Source organism: Mya arenaria, chromosome 1 (genome assembly GCF_026914265.1).
Source record: "Mya arenaria isolate MELC-2E11 chromosome 1, ASM2691426v1".
Classification (NCBI taxonomy): Eukaryota; Metazoa; Mollusca; class Bivalvia; order Myida; family Myidae; genus Mya; species Mya arenaria.
The window spans coordinates 25997320-26020825 of NC_069122.1; the positions used below are offsets into that span (position 1 = coordinate 25997320).

The 23506-nt window shown below is 36.7% G+C and overlaps 2 protein-coding genes across 5 annotated transcripts in view; one reads left to right on the forward strand and one right to left on the reverse strand.

The window, feature by feature from the left end:
• Nucleotides 1–23506, reverse strand: part of LOC128237482 (5-hydroxytryptamine receptor 1D-like) — a 267463-nt gene that overhangs the window by 81745 nt on the left and 162212 nt on the right. The gene's annotated exons all lie outside the window — the stretch shown is intronic.
• LOC128225737 (protein rtoA-like) lies at nucleotides 6896–15739 on the forward strand. Its single transcript, XM_052935646.1, has 4 exons — nucleotides 6896–6945; nucleotides 7089–7114; nucleotides 9928–10681; nucleotides 15325–15739. The coding sequence occupies exons 1-4, from the start codon at nucleotides 6896–6898 to the stop codon at nucleotides 15737–15739; spliced, it is 1245 nt and encodes a 414-aa protein (XP_052791606.1).

Here is a 23506-nt window from a genome sequence, read left to right on the forward strand (position 1 = left end):
AAACTATGTTTTCATAAATAATTTAACACTTGTGGTACCTACTGTACGCTTTAAATGCAGATTCTGTTCTGCATTTTAATGTTTTGCACGGTCATTTTCCAGCACCAACCAGTGTTCTTGGACGTGAAAACAGTATGAAAACAACATGAAGCTTAACATTGATAGTAATGGTAAGTATAACATAGTCAACGCTCCAAAAAACACGCTAACGCGATGCTCTATTTTCTAGATGCGCTATGTCACATAAAGCAAACATAATAACAACACAATAGACAACTGTATAATGGACGCCACAGAGTTAGGTATCGGTCAAAACAATGGACAACTGTACAGAGGACTCCACAGAGTTATGTATCGGTCAAAACAATGAACAACTGTACAGTGGACTCCGCAGAGTTAGGTATCGGTCAAAACAACGGACAAATGAACAGCTGACTCCGCAAAGTTAGATATCGGTCAAAACAATGGACAACTGTACGGCGGATTCCACAGAGTTAGGTATCGGTGAAAACAATGGACATCCTTACAGCGGAATCCACAAAGTTAGGTATCGAACAAAACAATGGACAACTGTACAGCGGAGTCCACAAAGTTAGGTATCGAACAAAACAATGGACAACTGTACAGCGGAGTCCACAAAGTTAGGTATCGAACAAAACAATGGACAACTGTACAGCGGAGTCCACAAAGTTAGGTATCGAACAAAACAATGGACAACTGTACAGGGAATCCACAAAGTTAGGTATCGAACAAAACAATGGACCACTGTACAGCGGAATCCACAAAGTTAGGTATCGAACAAAACAATGGACAAGTGTACAGCGGAATCCACAAAGTTAGGTATCGAACAAAACAATGGACCACTGTACAGCGGAATCCACAAAGTTAGGTATCGAACAAAACAATGAACCACTGTACAGCGGAATCCACAAAGTCAGGTATCGAACAAAACAATGGACCACTGTACAGCGGAATCCACAAAGTTAGATATCGAACAAAACAATGAACAACTGAACAGCGGAATCCACAAAGTTAGATATCGAACAAGACAATGGACAACTGTACAGCGGAATCCACAAAGTTAGATATCGAACAAAACAATGGACAACTGTACAGCGGAATCCACAAACCTAGGTATTGGTCAAAACAATGGACAACTGTACAGCGGACTCCACAGAGTTAGGTATCGAACAAAACAATGGACAACTGTACAGCGGACTCCACAGAATTAGGTATCGAACAAAACAAAGGACAACTGTACAGCGGAGTCCACAAAGTTAGGTATCGAACAAAACAATGGACAACTGTACAGCGGAGTCCACAAAATTAGGTATCGGTCAAAGACGAGACAAGCTACTAGTGCTAGCACAACTCGTATACGCACATTTATTTCCTTTTTTAAGGTTAACTTTGCATCCGCTTGTTTAAGTTCAAAAGAACGTATTCAATTTTACGATTTCCATGATTAGCTTTGAATAAAGCACTGCACATCGACTTTATATTTTTAACAAAATAATTTGTGTTTCCATTAATGTTTGAAACTATTTATTGTCGAAAAGAGTGAAAACAACCGACTTACTTACACCACTAATCCAATAACAATCGCGAGTGATTGTATTGTAAAATTTAATGTTCGTAAATTTCAGTTAGAATAAAGATTGAACCTTGCCTTGGTCGACATTTTCACTAAATTGAAACTAAGGTGTAATTCTTTATCCAAGCCGCGTAATTTGGTGCAAAACTCTTGTTTAATTTATCTCGATTATGTCGAATAAGCGATGCATCTTTTATTATTACGTAATGCAACAACATCTTACACATGATTCACGCGTTGTTCAATGATTGTCGAAAATGTAAACTAAACTAACGTATCAATTAAAGTCATCATGCTGTATTGTGTAAATTATACACCAGTCCGTTGTAGCCCAGCAGTGCCGGGTGAATGCGGTGGTTTTGTCTTTGTGCCAAATATGGCGGGGAATGGGCTTTACCTATGGGGTGCGGGTACTTTAGGCGGGGATTTTACCCGGGCTTGGCTGGGCCGAAAGTCAAAGTCCCCGCTATCCCCCGGACCTGGGGGCCGTGGTTACAATTGTTCGGTGTATTACACATCAAAAGGAAAGTCTTATGTCATGTGCAGTCAGCTTCTTATTGCAGTATGCTTAAAGTCGTATAGAAGCCCTTTTCGACACGTTGTGAAGATGTGATTGCAAACTTATGTAAATCTTATACGAGTTCCATGGCAAACTCTGTTACCTCCTCTGCATTGACGGCTACTGTTTACAATATTTAGAGTTAAGCATCAAAGTTTTAAGAAAATACTGACCAGTCGTGTAATGTGGTTTTCTTCTAAATATAAATTATTATTACAATTAGAATATCATCCTACACGGTAGGTATATGACGTGCATTCCGAAAAGGCCAGTCTTTCTGGCCCAATACAGTTCTCTTCCAAAAGATGTACCTTCTAGTGACTGCGGGCAGCTCGGCAATGCTTCATTCATTCCTTGGCCTCCCCTACATGTCCCAGAAAAATATCCATTTACTTATCATATTTACAAGTTATCAACCAGTGGTAACCACCATTAACTATTCATCTTCGCCCCTGAGGACAATGAAACTAATATAACTATGGTTTAAGTTAGCATAAAAGCGAATTAAAGGTCGGGTTTTGGCCGTAAATTGACAATGATGTGTATCAGTTCGAATTAAGCCTTTTAATATCATGTTCTCTTTTTGTTCATTTAATTGCCACAACTTGAAACAATATATATGAAAAAACTTGAATCTGCTGCTATGTTTCTCTGAATAGAAATTAGATTTGATTAGTTCATCTCCCTTGTCTGGTTAATTTCCTGCGTCAACACTCGCGCCTTCGAGAACACAGATTTATTCAAAGGGGAGCACACATTCGTCTTCCTTTTTTCAATGTTCCAAGAAATTTTACATTGACATTAAAATACAAAAAAAACGGACAGGGACAAGCCCCGTACCCAAACATTCAACAAAGATTCACCCTCGGGTGGTTAAGATACAGTGCGAAACAGAAGTACATTTTAGTGCACGTTTCCTACAAAACCACGAAATAAACACAACCTATGGTAAGTGAAACATTGTTCCTTCCTTCTCGTACCCATTTCAGGTAAAAACCGGGTACTGAATATAATTTTTAGGTTGTGTTTATATGGAAGTTATATTGCACTTCAAAATTACATGCCAATGAATGTTTTAAGGTAACGAATTTCGACAAAATAACTTGTATGGCTTGGCGTTTTGAAAACACAACAACAACAAAATATATATCAATATCGTTTGTTATATATTTATATGTGTGTTACCGTAAGTCATTATATCCAACGCTTACACCGATACTGGTCATTTGTGAATGTCCTTGGAGAGGCATTTGTCATATCGGTATGTACGTTAAAAGTAGTTCACATGTATTATAGTGCCGAGTTTCACTAAAGTCAAAGACGTAGGTTAAAGTTATCCGTATATCATTATATCGTTATTTGCCACATATTGGTGTGAATTTAATTAGCTAGTTTTTAAATTAAATACAAAGTCTGTTATTTTTTTAATTCCTACACATCTTAAATTTATGTTACGACCAAAATATTTCTATGAAACTTGCCCTGGTGCTGATCGTACAATCCGACTCTTTGGTACATGCGCGCGTCCTTTTCCACTGACGTCATGATGCGCAGAAATTTGAAATCATAGATTTGGTTGCAATTTGTTCAAAAGATCATTGTATGGCCTTTTACAGAGCGTGATCACTTTAGTAACGTAAACTATATCAAAAATCATAGTTATTCGATAGGTTTTTTAAACTTCATGCCCTAAAAAGATAAATCATCATATTTTCATTTGGTGCGATATTAAGCGTGAGCCATCTTCCATGAGGGATGGAAGATCGTATATTTCAGCTCTACCATATGGCCCGAAACCAAGACACTTGCACCATGTATTTAATGTGGTTATAATGTTGCAGTATTTAGTGAGACCAATTCGTCATAGGTTAAACCCTACTTTTAAGCATCTCGCTATGTGAAAAGTACGATTTGCATATTTCATTTGGAATGTGACGAGATAATATAAGTATCTTCCATGGCCGAGAGTGTAAGATAGGTTCATCCCGACCCGAGCGTAGGGTGTTTTGCGAAACGAGGTTAACCGAGTTTCCGCAAAACACCCTGCGCAAGGGTCGCGATGAATCTATCTTACACGAGCGGCTATGGTAGATGCTTTTTCTCCAACCTCAGTTAAACAAAATTAAGAAAAATGTATTGTTTGCTGGAACTCTGTTGTGCTTAGTGAAAATAATATATGGATATGCGATAATTCGTGGTTGTCATGGATATGCGCGCAGTGATTCAGATTATGTTAATAGTCAAATCGAGCTTTAAATAGTTCTAAGGAGAGTGAAGCATTATTTCTTGAAAGTTGCGTGAACACTGTTTTATGGTGACATTTGAAGCGAGAAATAATAAATAAGCGTTCTTAAAATTGCCACAAGACAAGGTTTTATGATGCTACAGATGCAAATATGCACATGACAGCCTTATGCAATGGTCAGACAGTTATTTCAGCACTTAAGGTCGCATCTGCGAGAGTTTGACGTATGATAACTTCATTAAAACTGAATATACCATTTCAGTTCATAAACATATATTTTACAGTATACGAGCATGTGTAACTGTAATAATATGAAGCTTAGCAAACAAATGCCAGTTCTAAAGGTCATTACTCGAGTTTCAGCGACTTCGATATGATAATAAATTACTTACTTTGTATTTCCGGTGAAATATTTTTTCTAAAAAGCCGAAACAATCCACACAGTGGCTAAATTTAAGGACGCGCTTTTAAGAAATCTCCAACTTTGATTTCATTCTTGATTACACTACATAATAACAGTAAAACCCAACTCCTACCACTAACTGAAATAAAATCCCATTCCATAATAGGCGCGCACCTCAATGCGGCGCCAATAATCGTCATAATAATTGATATAATATCTGCCAATTTCTACGGCCAGCTTGGCACTCTTTTACTCCTTCATTGAAACTATTCACACGTCTGGGACATATAGTTCTATATCTATAACATATTAAGCAGTAATTCACCTTCAATCTTGGATACACGTCCCGAAGGGAAATGGAGACATATTCTCGACAGTTCAAGCTCAAGTTGAAGTGAATCAGGCTCGAGTATTTCCCTTCGTCTTACATTACAGTTACGTAAACAATATCATAGCACTCACATTAAAAGTCTCTGTAATTCAAGCTGTACTTTGAACATAACTTTGAGAACCTTGTGTATATTTATATAATTTATTCCCCATTTTGATATATGTACTGCGTCAACCAGCACGCTTGTGCAGGACCGATTTATTCATTCCATCGACAACAAATTTATTGCTTCAGCCTGGGACCAATAATAATCTTACTCCCAGCTTCAGCTCTTAATCTGATTAAAATCATGTTCAAACATATTTTACATTTACGATAACAATTGGTGATCCGCCATTCAGTTGGACTACATTACCTTTCAACAAATTTGAAATAATATCTGCTATTGTCTTCAGGCAAATGGCATGCTTATTTCCTTTATGGATTTCACTCACTTTACTGCATATATCTCTTCCCTTATCATATTAACAAGAAATCAATTATTGTAAATAACCTTCGATCGTTCATTCACTTCACAAAGGGTACTTGAACAGAATACCGGTTCCCCGGCTAGCGCAGTGGCCAGCGCACTCGCGTCTCATCAAGGCGTCCCGCGCTCGATTGCCGGTCCGGGCGTATTTGCGTTTGGATTGTGGTCATCAAGCCGGACAAGTACAGGGTGAGGAATCACGTGACTTCAACGGGGTTCTCACATGTGTCACCACGGTTAAAAACTGATGTAAACAAGCAAGAAAGTGACAGTTATTTCTAAATAACGTTTTTAAGAGAAAAGATGGGAAAATATTTCTTAGCCTATAAAAGACTATGCTATTATCTGCTTCTACAAGTGTGAACTATTTTGGATTTACTTGTATTTTAACGATGGAATCTTTGGCCAAAATTTCGAATCGACGGGATTTTGTAGAACGGTGCTACGCTGTATGCGCCGTGATTCTTTGTTTTGTACATATTTCTTAGTCATCTGTAATAGTTAAGTTATCAGACATGCGTTATAAAGTTAGTTTTGCTCATAACCCTCATAAAACGAATTGTTCGTTAAATGTTATTTTATTTTTTTCAATAAATATCGAATTTTCATGAAGTGCTGATGTAAACGTGATAGTGATATGTGCTGTCCTTAACGTAAACTTATTCTCATCTCAATAAAGCTCACTATGTTAAGTCGGTATCCTTAACACACTTATCATAAAATGCTCAGTTTATTCTATTGTATGATTTGTATTGCCCTCTCATTTGTGACGAGAATTTATACAACCTAAAGCTCTTATTCGTGGTATGAATAAATAATTAATAATAATAATAATAATTTAAATAATTAAATAATAATAATAATTATTATTAATAAGAAAAGAATATAAGAATAAGAATAAGAATAAGAAATAATTTACACCAATTTAATCGATTTGAAACTTCTTAATATTCAGCTTCCCTCTGCAGTTTCACAAAGATGGATAAATTAAATGGATGAAGTAATATATACAATATTGAATAAAATGGAAGGCAAAATTCACTTCGGCCAAACCAGTCTCATGTACGTCCCAAAGTTAAAGAAATTTAACACCCAATAAACGACAAATAGCAATAACAATTAAATAACAAAATCGCCATTCCTAAAGGTTTATCATAAAACTGTCCACGCTCCAGTTAAATTCCATGCTTCGAAAATGATCAAAATATCTTTATCCATAAGAAATCAGGAAATAATGAGAAGCACTGACAACGAAATTGACTACCATAAAAATGACATTCCCTCGTAAGATGATAAATTGTATCTTGCATGGCCTTTCGTGTAAAAAGGTTCATCCCCAACCCGAGCATAGCGTGTTATGCGGAAATAAGGTTAAAAAAATCACTTTTCAAATAACACCATATGACAATGTTTCCATTGTGCTGCAGACGACGGTCTTCAACAAGGGAGGCAGGTATGTGATGACAAAAGAAGAGTATAAGTATCTATCATGTGTTTCCGGTACGGATAGAATAATCCGACCCGAGGGCTCGCGCGTAAGCAGGCAACGAGGCTTTCCGAGTTACCGGCCACGCAGCGTGCCCGAGCGTAGGATTTTTCTATCCTTACTGGAAACACATGATTGATATTTTTCCTTTCTAAATCTAAGATTCTAAATTTTATGGGAAAATTGTCTTTTGTAGATTTTATCAAAAAGTTCTGTAGCTATGAGCACGATAAGGATGTCCGGCGTGGTCAAATATTTTAATCTACTTATCTGGGGAGGGGGAGAGAGGGGGAGAGGGAGAGAGAGAAATTGATAGCTTTAACGCCATAGAAAAAAATATCACCAACCAGAACCTTAAGTGGAATCACAAGCCTCGAGTTGTGATAGTAAAGTTTCATAGTTTATTCAAATGCATAAAGGCCTTAGGCCCATGAACATACACCAGTGGAATTCATAATATATATAATTAAATGCACTTCTATCAATCGATCGTGACGAATCTCAGGACAATTATTTAATAGAAAGTGTTACGCTTTGATTTCATAATTGTAAAAAAGTATCAAAATGTTAAAAATAAATGTGTCGGAGACCGGGTTCGAACCCGTGTCGCCAAAATTGCAATCTAGTGTTGTATCCGCTGTGCTACGAAGCTTACTTCAATCGAGTGGTATATTTAAGCTATACATCTAACTTGGTAATATCACGTGATAACATCGACTAGCCAATCACGCATAAGGAATGAATTATATTAGGTAGACATACCCAGTAATCTTTTTAAATGGAAAAATACGAAATAACTGCTAAACTTAAATAAATTGTCAACTATGTGGTACTTCAGTTAGTAAGTTTCAATGCATTGTACACATTTATACCAAGTTTATGTCAGTTTTCGACAATTTTCTTTTTTTCTTGCAATTTGATCATCTGGTGCACAGTTGCCTTGTGAAATCTTTTACAAATGATAAATCACATTTACAATTCCTATAATTAGAAATGTCAAACAACAATGATACATGATTATATTTATATTGTAACGTGCGAGCCAATGAAACACCAACAGATCCCTTCAGAGAAAAGCATGCTCGACCCGGAAGGGGTCCACTGGTCTTTATATACACTGAATTCTCTATTTACACAGAGCCCGGGCTTTGCTTATTTGCATATTACCAACCAAGTTTACATCCGTTATGAACGTACTACCGCACATCGGGCACCTTCAGCGGACCGTTACATTAATCCGCCGCCTACAGCGGACCGCTACATTTTTATAACGCATATCCGCCGCCTACAAGCGGACTGTTACAATATAAACAACAACATGACTTTACTTATGTAATACGTAAAAATATATCAAAGAAATTGTTATTGCATACATAACATCCATAACTTATAAGGGTTGAATTTTTACATTATGAGTGCGACGTTTTGAATCATTTCTCTCAAAGGGTTTTTCTTATATCATGAAAAAAGAAATAAGTAGTTTATAATGACGTCATATACAAATACAATGTAATCACCATTTCTTTCAATTAAGCATGTTATAAGAAGAATTCACGTTAACAGCAGCAAATATAAAATTCACATTAACAACAGCCTCTCTTAAAATATCGATATTAAAAAAAGAACTGAAATAAATTTTACAATAAATTCGTTTAATGAATAAAATAAGTAAAATCAACATTTTAACACATGTTTGAGTTCTTAGATATTATTAATTACTAAGAAATGTATACAAAACAAAGACTCACAGCGCACTCAGCGTTGCATCGTTCTTCAAAATCCTGTCGATTCGAAATTTTGGCCAAGGATCCCATCGTTAATATACAAGTAAATCCAAAATATTTCACACTTGTAGAAGCAGAAAATAGTATAGTCTTTTATAGGCTAAGAAATATTTTCCCATCTTTTCTCTCAAAAAAAGTTATTTCGAAATAACTGTCACTTTCTTGCTTGTTTACATCGGATTTGAACCGTGGTGACACATGTGAGAACCCCGTTGAAGTCACGTGATTCCTCACCCTGAAGTTGTTTTTTCCTCCGGGTTGTCCGGTTTGCACAACACCACATTACCACACCCTTGCGCAACATGGTGCTAATACGAGTGACTTAGCACATGTTTTCAATTGTTGTAAAAATAAATTAAGTTTCAACTAATCAAAACAATGGCAAGCAGGGCGTATCGGACATTCCAGCGTCATTTGAACAGGGCGCCTTTTTATTTTCGGCTGCTATATTTATAACTTTTTCTTTTTGTGGGACTCATAAAATATTCTTCCAAACATAGAAATTTTTGGGAGTCCTGTGTCTGCTTTTGTTCACTAAACGTATACTAAATGTTATAAATTCATTTTCCTTGTATAGTAAATTATGTCCTGTGAGAACAACAATTTATTCAACTACCGTATTATACTATGCATAGGACGCACTTTTTTACCCCAGATAATCGTCTAAAATATTGCCTGAGTCCTTTGTTTTTCCCCCATTTTTTCACAATTTTTTTGCCTGCGTCCTATCTATGCTAGCGTCCTATACATATTATATACGGTAAGAATGCACATTTTTTGAGGTTATTTCTTATAAGATATATTGGATTGGCGATTGGACGGCAGCATTATCATCCTTACTAGCCTTTCAGAGCTAATGACTGATATGCATTGCAATGCAAGAGGAACTTGATCTTTAAAAATAAACATAATGGCCACTTACTGTAACTCGCCTAATTTTGATTACATTCCAAAACCAAAATATTAGCCGGTTTAATAACTAAACCATGCATTAAGAACCAGATTCTGATAGCGGGATCCTCTGTAAAGTGCTCGTTCACACCAGTCGTATCGGACAGTCAGTCAGCACGGGCTCGTGCCGTATCGGACAGTCAGTCAGCACGGGCTCGTGCCGTATCGGACAGTCAGGCAGCACGGGCTCGTGCCGTATCGGACAGTCAGTCAGCACGGGCTCGTGCCGTATCGGACAGTCAGGCAGCACGGGTTCGTGCCGTATCGGACAGTCAGGCAGCACGGGCTCGTGCCGTATCGGACAGTCAGGCAGCACGGGCTCGTGCCGTATCGGACAGTCAGTCAGCACGGGCTCGTGCAGTATCGGACAGTCAGGCAGCACGGGTTCGTGCCGTATCGGACAGTCAGTCAGCACGGGCTCGTGCAGTATCGGACAGTCAGGCAGCACGGGTTCGTGCCGTATCGGACAGTCAGTCAGCACGGGCTCGTGCCGTATCGGACAGTCAGTCAGCACGGGCTCGTGCCGTATCGGACAGTCAGTCAGCACGGGCTCGTGCCGTATCGGACAGTCAGTCAGCACGGGCTCGTGCCGTATCGGACAGTCAGGCAGCACGGGCTCGTGCCGTATCGGACAGTCAGGCAGCACGGGCTCGTGCCGTATCGGACAGTCAGGCAGCACGGGCTCGTGCCGTATCGGACAGTCAGGCAGCACGGGCTCGTGCAGTATCGGACAGTCAGGCAGCACGGGTTCGTGCCGTATCGGACAGTCAGGCAGCACGGGCTCGTGCCGTATCGGACAGTCAGGCAGCACGGGCTCGTGCAGTATCTACTTTTTAAACTAAATCGGTAACAAAACTGTCGACTTTCAAATTCGATTGTATAAAATGTTCATTGTATCTTAAAGTAATTCAGAAAATAAAGAATGCTTTTATTTGTTTCGAACCTTGACGTGCCTACAAAATCACATTTAGGTAAATAGTATTGTCTTCTTTAAAAGTAATCGGAATTTAACAAAACATATATATATATCGAGGAACACTCCTCGAAATTTGTTCTACTTTGTTGTTGTCAGATGGCATACAACTTTGAGTTAGTGGTATTGAAAAACACCAGTAATACGAAAGGTTCTGTCAAAAATAATACCATATGTTGTTATTTGTGTTTCAGACGTGGATCAATTAAATACCTTCCAGACACCCAGTTCCGTTTAGAAATATAATACCCTTTCTAACATTATACCATGTTCTTTAAAAACAGTTTACATTGACAAATGACATGATGTGATACAATGAAGAAGACTGACCTTTAATCCAGAAAACATGCCAATCACAAACTCACAATCTTTACAAAAGCATTTCCATACATTGTACTTTGTACTTATTAAGAGGGTCTAACAAAGGATGTCAGCCAATAACTACGAGCAGGGTAGTAAGGCTATATTGACCGGAGCATATTAACTTAACATTAAAAGTCTTTGAAGTATTTACTTCAAGTTTCATATACAGATATATCTCATTTAAAAGAAGTCGGCTGACAAGAACAATAACTCTTGGTGCAGGATTTTTTTTATTAATTGCCGTTTGTTTATTTTTCTATTCTTTCCAAACTTTATATACAGGTATAAATCAGTGCAGTACACATTAATAATACATTTGGCCAGGTTTTTTTTTTCTTATTGCCGTTTGTTGTCTTAAAGAGTAGTTTAAACTGTTCTTAATTCGGCGGGGGATATGGCAGTGTATACTTGTTCTTGTTGAATAAAGCTTTAAGGGCGAAATTACCATAATTGCCAAAAGAGATATATCACAATTATATAGTCCAATGCCGGAATGGAAATGGCATTGCATAATGTCGTTCAACACGCACATTTCACATTAATGTAATAGCCTATCATCCCTCTATTGTCCCATGGGTTCTAAAACAGTAACACAGATTTCAACCAAATCCAAAACAGTTGCTGGACAGCGCTTGAACGCTGATATAACTTAAAGCTATTATTCATCAACTTTTACGTCATTGACGCATTACCTGGGCATTCGCCGCACGAATACTTGACAGTTGACGACAATATATGTCAAAACTCGCCCAATATGAACCAAAGTCGTCGAATACGAGTTTCTAGCGTCCTTTCGTCCCTACCGGGGGATCGCTTTGTCTAGTTGCCTCGTCGTCGCTGCGGAGGATTGCCTTGTCTTGCGGCCTCGTCGTCGCTGCCGGGTTTGCTTTGCCAAGCGTCCTCCTCGTCGTCGCTGTCGGGGGATTGCTTTGTCCAGCACTTTCGATGTCGCTGCCGGAGGATTTCTTTTGTCCTGCACTTTCGACGTCGCTGCCGGGGTTTTGTTTGTCCAGCCTCTTTGTCGTCGCTGCCGGAGGATTGCTTTGTTTAGCATCCTCGTCGTTGCTACTAGGGATGGGATTGCTTTGTCTAGGGTCCTCGTCGTCGCTACCGGGGATTTGCTTTGTCAATCGTCATGGTCTTCGCTGCCGGAGTTGTCGTCTACGACGGCGTCAATCTTACGTTTCCGATTAAATTTTGAACCACTTGTTGTAGATTCTTCAAGCTTGGTATGCATATTGTTAATGGTCAGTAGATGGCCTCTTAATAAGTAGAAAATTGGTCAAAGGTCCAGGTCATAATGAACTTAACTCAAATGGACGCGCTCAATTCCCATCAATAACAAGAAAATAATATTGTGTTTAACTTGAGGTAGAGTTTTCAAACTTGGTTGCATATTTGTCATGTTCAGTAGATAGCCCTATTCATTTTGGGGTCCTTATGTCTAAGATCAGAGGTACAAGAACAAATGTGGTCGCCACCGGCAAACAAGAAATCCAATTCTAGATTGGTGTTAAAGCCAATACCCTTAAACACTGACATCTTGAACATTGACATCGCAAGGTTCTTATAACAAATTTTAAAAGGGGACAATACATATTAATATCATGTTAATATCATGATATGTTTGCGTTTTTTAAACTGTTTTAAGACCTTTTTCTCGCCAAGTTACTTTAAACGATAGTTCGTCTTAATTATAAGGCATGTTCAATTATCCCGACTTTCCTAGCAATAAGCAAGCACAGTGGGTGACTCTTGCTGCACTGGCAGGCATCGGTCACAGACATGGAATAACTACTTGTGTTCTCTTAAATCGTATTCACACATTGATTTCCCATTAGTCCTATTGCAGCCGTCTACTATTTAAGCTTACTCTAGACTATAATGTACTCCTCTACATGCCATGATGTTAATTATTTTGTTATGGTTAAAGTGCATTTTCCAAAGCCTCTTAGTATATGTATGATATGTTCATCGCAATGCTAATTTTGTCATGTATGTTTGACAACAGTTTATTGATTCGAAAAAAAATGAAACCAGGGCGAGGAACCACGTGACTTAAAGGAGTTCTGACATGGGTCAACACGGGTCACAACCGATGTTAACAAACGAGTAAGTAACGTTAATTTCGAAATAACTTTTCAATGGAAAATATATGAAAATAAGCAAATACAAAATTCCGTCAAATGGGCCTTGGATTGCGTCATTAAAATACAAGCAAATCTAAAATATAAAGCATAAAGAAGCAATCATACATACAGTATGTCTATCTGTCGCTAGAGATCAAACATTTCATATAATCTAATAAACATGAAGTTAGCGGCCTAGCGGCGTGAAGAAAGCGACCTTCCGGCCTAACGGCGTGAAGTTAGCGGACTAGCGGCGTAAAATAATTTTTGTCTCTATTTCAAAGCAATTGTTCATGCGTTTTCTCGTTTTTTATTAATATATCAAAATAGCGGCTTTAAATTGTTTTCTCTTTCAAAGCTTTTTATACGCGTTTTCTTCTAAAACAATGATAAATTAGCTGTTTTAATGCACAAGTTATCAGTCTAAAGGAATTATCATTTTTCCCCTGAAAGTTTATCAAACAATGATATATTAATTATTTGTATGCATAGTTATAGCGATTATCAACATTTTCCCCAAGAAATCGATCAAGCGGCTTAGCGTCGTGAAGCTAGCGGCCTGGCGGACATGCGGCCTTACGACATAATTTGGTTTCTATTTCAAAGCATTTATACATGCGTTTTTTTCTAAAACAATGACAAATTTATGGTTTTTATTCACAAATCAACATTCTTTATCGTATATCAGCATTTCCCCCAAAACTCGACCAAGCTGCCAAAAAATCAATTTGCAAGCAATTGTTTATGCATTTTCTTGCAAAACAACCATAAATAAGTGTTTTTTTATTCAAAAATTTACATCCTGAAGCATTTGTCAACAATTTTCTAAAATGTCGATCAACCAGATCATTTTTAGAAGAAAACTTCATGTATAAATGCTTTGAAATAGGAAACAATTTAAGGCCGCTGAACTGCTTGATCAAGTGTTTGGAAAATTGTTGACAATTGCTTTAGGATATTAATTTCTGAATCAAAAACATTTATTACACAACGCAGCTATTTAAATTCGTACTGCAACTAAATACCAAACATAAATATAGGAATGGGTCATTTAGAATGACAACTACACGGGAAGCTATTATATATTGTTCAATTGGTTTCTAATCCACGTACGCTTCAGGGAGCATAAATTATATTTGTATTATCTCGATGATCTAGATGCTTTATTTTCTATGCGTTTTCTCTAGACAATAAACCTTAATGCGCATGTATATTTTGATTCTTATTTTCAAATTGCATTGTTTGCTTTGAAAATTTGCGCACACCTATATTTAAATACATGTATATCTATATAAATATCTAAAAAGAAGACTCCCACATCTTTGACCGTAATACAGCTGTAATCTCTATAATTATGTAAACTACATTTATAGTTTTTGTCTATGTAGGTGTTGCTTACTGTGACAACAAATAACAGTAAAGATTAAAAGAATACAGACTAGTATTGTCAAGCAGTTTTTTTTCAATTACTATCTCGATGATAAAGTATAATTACTACCAAATATTCCACACACCAAGTGGGTATGCGACGTGTTTGCGAGCTGCCAACATTGAGACATAACTATTATTCTGACACTTTACCTTCATTGTTAACACATTTGGAATATTATATGGTGTCTACGTACACACGAGGCATTATCGAGTATATCATTGATGCCATTCACACCTTTGAGAGACATATCTCATTTTCATTATATTAAAATGTGTTTGATGATTGTAAATCTCCTCAAACCGTTCATAAACGTCGCATAGGGTAAAAGAAAACAATACAAGTATCATTCTCAAACAAGCAGAGAGGCGAACAAAGTCTTGGTATTCCCAGTCCCCTAACAAAGACGCAATTGAATGATGTCTCTTTACATTAAGGATACGGTTATAATAGAAGCAGTGGGACGAACATTTGTCGCGCACGACTGTTATAGCAGGGACAGTTGGACATATCCTGTAACATCTCTGACAATATGACTGTAATAGCAGAACCATTGCATCGCACATCCGCACCTACGACTGTAGGAGCAGGACCGGTGCATCGGACATCCGCACTTACGACTGTAGTAGCAGGACCGGTGTATCGGACATCCGCACTTACGACTGTAGTAGCAGGACCGGTGTATCGGACATCCGCACCTACGACTGTAATAGCAGGACCGGTGCATCGGACATCCGCACTTACGACTGTAGTAGCAGGACCGGTGTATCGGACATCCGCACTTACGACTGTAGTAGCAGGACCGGTATATCGGACATCCGGACTTACGACTGTAAAAACAGGACCGGTGTATCGGACATCCGGACTTACGACTGTAATAGCAGGACCGGTGTATCGGACATCCGTACCTACGACTGTAATAGCAGGACCGGTGTATCGGACATCCGGACTTACGAGTGTTAGCAGTAGATCGATATCCACACTTACGCCTGTTATAGTAGGACCAGGACCAGTTGATCGAACATCCGCACTTAGGACAATAGTAGCAGGACCAGCTGATCGAACATCCGCACTTAGGACAATAGTAGCAGGACCAGTTGATCGAACATCCGCACTTAGGACAATAGTAGCAGGACCAGTTGATCGAACATCCGCACTTAGGACAATAGTAGCAGGACCAGCTGATCGAACATCCGCACTTAGGACAATAGTAGCAGGACCAGTTGATCGAACATCCGCACTTAGGACAATAGTAGCAGGACCAGCTGATCGAACATCCGCACTTAGGACAATAGTAGCAGGACCAGTTGATCGAACATCCGCACTTCCACATGTGAATGTAATTGCAAAATCAGAGAGACATACATCCGTTACAATTACTGTAATAGCAAGACCAGTTGGAAGAACGTACGACACTTACGACTGTTAGGGCAGTAGCAGTCCATGTTGGCTCACTGTTCGTTTGAGGGATATATATTTGTGCCTCCAATCTTTAATGTGTATGATTTGTTTATCAATTCATTTACCTAGTCTAGTAGATTTCTGCGGCGACAATCACGCTTTGTAGAACACCATTTTATTCAATTAGCAGCAAACAGCCATCTTTGTATTTGATAATCACCTTTTTCATCGACATGTGAAGGAATTCATTTAATAAATCGTCAATAAATTATACACAAGCTGAAATGCATGCTTTATTATCCGCTTCTGAGAAACATGGTCGTTGACACAAATTATATCAGCTATCAACATTGGCGAGAAAAAAACAACAACATCGAAACAGTCGATTTTGTTTATATACGAAATTCCATTGTAAATCAAAATAGTACAGAAAATAAAGAATGCTCTTTTATGTCTATATTTGGTCTTCAACGACTTGGTGTTTAAAGACGTACGAAGCTTGTATTGAAATTATGTATTTATCATGTTATCATAGGTGGCCCTCGTTTATTCAAGACAATAAAAATGGGGAAGTCCACATGTCTGAAGAGCCCAGCATGTCCACCTTTGGTTTAAGATGATAATTGGAGGACATTGAAAACTACTACATTTTACAAAATATTTTCATCTTATTTAACGAGGTAAACGCATGCGATATTTCACAATACCATTTGTGAAATATATTATCTTGTATCCAAAAATCTTCCTCAGATATCTAAATATCAAGAATATTGAGGGAAAAAAAACATTCGTATTAACGGCATTTTGCAAATAGTCTTGCTTAGCTAGAGCATCAAATCTTGGACAATTTTCTAGCGCTTATCGAAGATAATATAACGCCAAAAGAAAGCTTACGCGTATTTAAATTAAACTCTGATTCCGCCTTGGTATATATATTTCTTGCTGGTATTATGGTAAAAGAAGCCGTATTGAAACATTGATCACACAAGCAGAGTGATTGATAATTGGCCGAAAAATCTAGGCATCGTCCTACATATAAAATGATATAATATTGTTTTATGCTGTAGATTGCAGACTTTAATACCGCGAATGGAAATCAGGTATCGTCAGATCTACGTTCTGACATGACATGTTAAATATGCGCCAGGGTTACAAAAAGGAACATATGGTGTTATGCGGTTAAAATTGGGCTAATTAAAAGACCTTTTCATTTAAATACGTTCATAAAAATGCAAGGTTAATGTGAAACTGAGAGCAAGCCGAAGAATCTTAAATGCATTTTGAAGAGGAACCGAAGGAAATCATTATAATTAAAGATTATTACGCAGAAAATGTAACGAATAGGTCTTTCTATAGCAACTACAAATAGTCAAAACGTCCCCAGCCAATATCGGGTTTCATTTAAATTGATTTAATAATATTTTATTGCATGAGAATACATTTGACAATGAGAATATCAATGCAAATTTTAACACAATATTTAAACCGACATTATAAAATCAAGCAAAGGGATTATGCCACCAGTTTTGCCAACATCGTTTGCGGCCCTCTTCCGAAACGTGACATTCTATACCACGCAAAGGTGTTTTATAAGCAAAAACAATAAGAGTAATATCTAATGTGTATTTCATTGTTTAAGTGGAAAAAAAAGTTGTATTCATTTAATAAACTTTACACAAGCAATAAACTTGCGAGATGAATGCAATGTTCATATATCCTAGTACATATAGGTTTATCATATATCATAGTACATATAGGTTTATCATATATCCTAGTACATATAGGGTTATCATATATCCTAGTATATCATATATCCTAGTACATATAGGTTTATCATATATCCTAGTATATATAGGTTTATCATATATCCTAGTATATATAGGTTTATCATATATCCTAGTACATATAGGTTTATCATATATCCTAGTATATATAGGTTTATCATATATCCTAGTACATATAGGTTTATCATATATCCTAGTACATATAGGTTTATCATATATCCTAGTATATATAGGTTTATCATATATCTTAGAACATATAGGTTTATCATACATCCTAGTACATATAGGTTTATCATATATCCTAGAACATATAGGTTTATCATACATACTAGTATATCATATATCCTAGTACATATAGGTTTATCATTTTCTGTTATGAAACTAGCTAGTTGTAGAGAACAGTAATATCACGCTTGTCTGGCCTATATCACGCTTGTCTGGCCTATATCACGCTTGTCTGGCCTACATCACGCTTGTCTGGCCTATATCACGCTTGTCTGGCCTACAACACGCTTGTCTGGCCTACATCACGCTTGTCTTGCCTACATCACGCTTGTCTTGCCTACATCACGCTTGTCTGGCCTACATCACGCTTGTCTGGCCTACATCACGCTTGTCTTGCCTACATCAGGCTTGTCTGGCCTACATCACGCTTGTCTGGCCTACATCACGCTTGTCTGGCCTATATCACGCTTGTCTGGCCTATATCACGCCTATATCACGCTTGTCTGGCCTACAACCTTTCAAACCATTGAGCGCTTTAATTCTTTTATACAAGGAATTTAACCTTTTGCATAGCGTGTCAAGTTACGAACATTTTTTGGATAATAACTAGATTCGATAAATACACGGCCACGTCTTGTATTGAAACATTGATTAAACAAGAAGGATGAGCCTAACAATTCAGACAACGTTTAGATCTGCACATGCTATTGATTTACTGAAATAATTGGAATTATTTTTTGTACATCTTGTACATTTCCACGATATACATGAAAAATAAAAAAAATACCTTTCAGAAACACGTGTGCTATGATCGAATACTTACTTGTTCCTACTAATGTTTTTATGTGTGGATAATTATACGATTACATTTTCTAAGACTTCATATAATTAACTCGTAATAAAGTACGTGATGAAACGGGACTTCACTGTTTTAACCGTGTGGAAAGACATAACGTTGTGTTGTGTGCCAGTGACATGCTATGTAACGCCGCATAGCAGCATCGCCGCATGAACGTGTGTTTTTTTCGTTTATGCGGTGATTTTCAACGCATAAACAGGAAGACCACGATTATGCGGCGACGCTCAACGCATAAAGCAGAAATTGCTAATCCCAACTGTGCCTTTTTTTCCACATAGGGAGGATTTACTAAATCATTCATTATAAAGCTAAAAAAGAGATGATGATGATGATGATGATAATGATGATGATGATGATGATGATGATGATGATGATGATGATGATGATGATGATGATGATGATGATGATGATGATGGTTGTATGAATGATGATGGTGTTGGTGGTTGTGATGATGTTGCTGATTATGATGATGATTAAATTAGGGCGTAGCATATTACTGTCATTTTCTTCAAAATACGGGAAAAGTAGGCAGGCAAATCGATCAAATTTAAGGTAATATTAAATTATTACTCCCATTGGAGTGTTCACATTTACATTTTCTTTGTTACAAATGACTAGTGCATAAAAACATAACCAGTGAAAGAAAGACATCCATGATGACCCTATATTAGTCATCTGAGTCATCTTGTTCAAGTGCCCAAAACTAATGTTGCGTTGAAATATTTTGTAACAATATCATATTCGAAAGTTTTCCTTTCGTTGCCCTGGTAACCAGAGATATACGCTGATGACCTAGACGTGAATAAATTTCACAATCGCACAATAACCGGCGGTTCTTGACATTGAAATAATTCTTAGCTCATCTGAGCACAAAGAGCACATGTGCAGCTGTGAGGATTGTTGGATTTCTGTTGTTTGTCCGTCGTTAACAATTGACTCTTCTAGAAACGTTTGAAATGACGTTGAAAGTGCGCATTGTCAAGGGTACATGCCCGTCAGTCTGACAAAAAGGCGAGAATATAAATTACGTCATACGACGATTCAATTTTCTGATTGTCCCAAATGACGGTGTTGTGCGTTGTCGTAACATATATTCCCGCCATAAGTCAGGCTAAACGTCATTTCAAACGCTTTCACAGAGGGTTCAATTGGTTTGGTTCACATTTAAACCGATCTTACTAAATCTTTGTCAGAATTTATGTCTCAAAAAGTCTAGTTCAAAGCTTGGTTAAGTGGACACAAAAAACTAAGTCCGATCTTGATGAAACTTTATCAACCACTATTGTACTAGTATGTGTTTTAATTGTGTTTTGTATGGGGCGAAAGTGTGCCTTTTTTGCCACATAAGAAAGTCCTGTGTATGCGTTGAAAAACACCGCATAAACGTGGTCGATTTTGTTTATGCGACGATGCTGTTATGCGGCGATGCTGTTATGCGGTGTTACAATGCTATACCTTGTTTCCAATTGAATATTACCAATTTCTGTATAACACATGTGTAATACAACATTAATTGCTCTATTTCACTCGCATCTGTGTAAACAAATTAATGGGCAAAAATAATTGCTGATTTTGCAATAGCAATTCATACGTTTAATTCTTATCTTGTTTTTATGATGAAGATTGATTTGAATAGAGTAGTATTTTTTACATCTGATTATTGTTTCAAGTGGAAATCGTGGTATTCCGTCTAGATTTCGTGAAAAACAAATTTAAAGACATAAGGTACTTAATGTGTTTAAACAGGAAATGACAACATAAACATATAAAAATATGACGTTCTCTTACCGGGTATGACGTAGGAATTGAAAAGAAAGCAAATTTCTAAATTCTAAAACTCTTTCTGTTGCCAAAGATTCGCTGACTAACACATATTTCATGAACTCGTCAAATAAAATTGTGTTAGAAAGCGTTATTTACATGCATGTTGTTCATGAACGAATAAATTTCTTGACCTTATAAAATTTAGAACAATATAATGTTTGATATAAAATAAATACATTGAAATTAAAATAAGAAAATGTTTTTTATCTATATTGTTAAAAACGATATTTTATACGTTTATGTACGTATTAATTTAACATCAATAAACAATAACAGTTAATTTACATTTAATTGTCATTTATGTCGGTCTATATATATTATTTAATTAATGTATTAATTTAACATCAATAAACAATAACAGTTAATTTACATTTAATTGTCATTTATGTCGGTCTATATATATTATTTAAGTAATGATAACAAAATGTACTTTCCGATTCTGTGTTAGCTAAAATGAAAGTGACGATCTCTAATGGCTGTATATACACAAGTGAAAATTAGCCGTTGTCCAATCAATGCTGTGTCAATGGCCAATCAGAATAATGATTCACTGGTTCCGACGACATCTATGAGACACATATTGTTCTCCATGTATCATATAAACAAGTAAATAAACCGTCGTTGATCTTATTCAACCATTCACGATCGTCCCATCGGGTAATGGCCCGGTTTCCAATACCTTCGGGACGTTCGTAAATGGTTCAATAAGTTTGGAAAGTCTAAGCTAGACTAAAATTGCACCTTAGCTTTATTATTATCAATCATATTTTATATCCGAACACAACTCTTCTTCTCATAAATTGATATTTGAGAAAAAACGCAAATTACGTAAGATTTATTATGTACAACCAAATGCGATAAATGTTAAATTATTCACTTTTCATATCTTATATGAAAAATAGCATTGTATGTTTTCAGGGTTATACATTTAAGAATACATAAAATTATAATGATTCAGCATGACGAATTAATATTTACAATATAGGTGTACTCTCCTCGTGCTTTTTTGTATGTATTATAGTATATTATCAACGTAAAAAAAAATTCTTACTGTTATAACTTGATATTTGGATGAACTTTGTCCATGGAATATCACTTATATCGTGTTACTGCTTGTCACGCCTTGTGTACGCATGGGAATAATGTCTAATGCATTTGAAATAAACTCTTAACTCTGAAATCTATTTATGATAATAGTTCTTTTATGTGGTCATTTTACGAGAGTATGTAGCATTGTCGCTGGACAATATCATGTGGTGTTCAATCAAAGGGAACTTTGAAGTTCATCAATACATTATCCATAATAAAACACATGTCAAAGTCCTTTATATTAATCATTTCAAATCTTGTGCATATCGAACGATTAAAAAGATATTCAGTCTAGTTATGAAAACGTGAACAAATCATGGGCTCTGTATAAATAAGGCTCTGTATATTCCATAGGCAGTAGAAGACAATGACTCGTTACGAGATGAACACATTCTGACACATTGCTATTCATATTGATTAGCATGTAATTGCACAGAACCCCAGCATGATGGATTGCTTTCCGACATGTTTCCCAAAGCAAAACCCTACCCAAATACATTCTATATGGAAGTTTGTTATTTGGAATGTTACATTGCCCGAATTTATGTCCATCTATTTGAATATATATGATAACATGTTATAGTGTCTTTTATGGTGACTTCTTTCTGCAATCTCCGTCTTGCGACGTTCCCTACGAACCGGTTTGCGCACTGGTTCTCACCTAGGCAACCCGGGGTCAATTCCCGGCCTGGTCGCATGATAGTTTGGTGTGCGTGGCTTGTATCAGTAAATTGTATTGTGGCTTAATCTGGTCATGGTGGAAACAAATTATGATTGTATCAGAAATTTAAATTTGACTGTTAAAATGAAAACTATGTTATTATATTAATGCCAAATAGTCATAGATCAGCACTTGCAAAGTTCAGAAGTGGTGTTGCGCCAATAAGGTTAGAGACAGGTATATATGAAAGGCTAGATGTTAATGAAAGGATCTGTCCAATTTGTAATACTGAGATAGAAGATGAAATGCATGTGCTACTTAACTGTTCAACCAATAGTGAAATTAGTCAGTCACTGCTTCATAAACCTAGTAGTGTTAACACAATGTCTAACTCATAAAATGATACTGAAAAGCTTTGCTGCCTCTTATCTAATCAGAGAATTTTAAAATATACTGCCAAATCCTGCCTACATATTTTAAAACTTAGACGGAATATTTTATACTACTAAATTAGAAATGTTTGTGCCATTTATGGATGTTTATCTGTTTTATTTTCCTTTTTAACTGTGCATGTACTACCTTTTTAATATGGAAATAATACGATAAGTAATATGTTAATTTTTTATATTTGAAATATCCATAAATATAAAATATGTGAGAATGCCTAACATTTCAAGTACTGCATTGATTGATCAGATAATATAAAACAAATAGTTTTTAGGTAACAAAAAACATTTTAATAATTGTTCTTAAGGTTTAGTGATAAGGGAACGTTTTATGGATTCGTTTTATAATGTTAACATTTGTGACATTAAAACATTTTAGTTTTTAAATATTGTATTAAGTCTCCTATAACTCTCATCTGAGTGGCAATGTACTTGTGGATA

Excerpts from the sequence above, each read along its gene's own strand:
- LOC128225737 (XM_052935646.1), top strand. The coding sequence starts at position 6,896 with ATGAGAAGCACTGACAACGAAATTGACTACCATAAAAATGACATTCCC. Across the intron at positions 7,115-9,927 it reads GTCTTCAACAAGGGAGGCAG|AACCAGATTCTGATAGCGGG; the intron begins GTATGTGATGAC and ends CCATGCATTAAG. Across the intron at positions 10,682-15,324 it reads GGCTCGTGCCGTATCGGACA|AACCATTGCATCGCACATCC; the intron begins GTCAGGCAGCAC and ends CTGTAATAGCAG.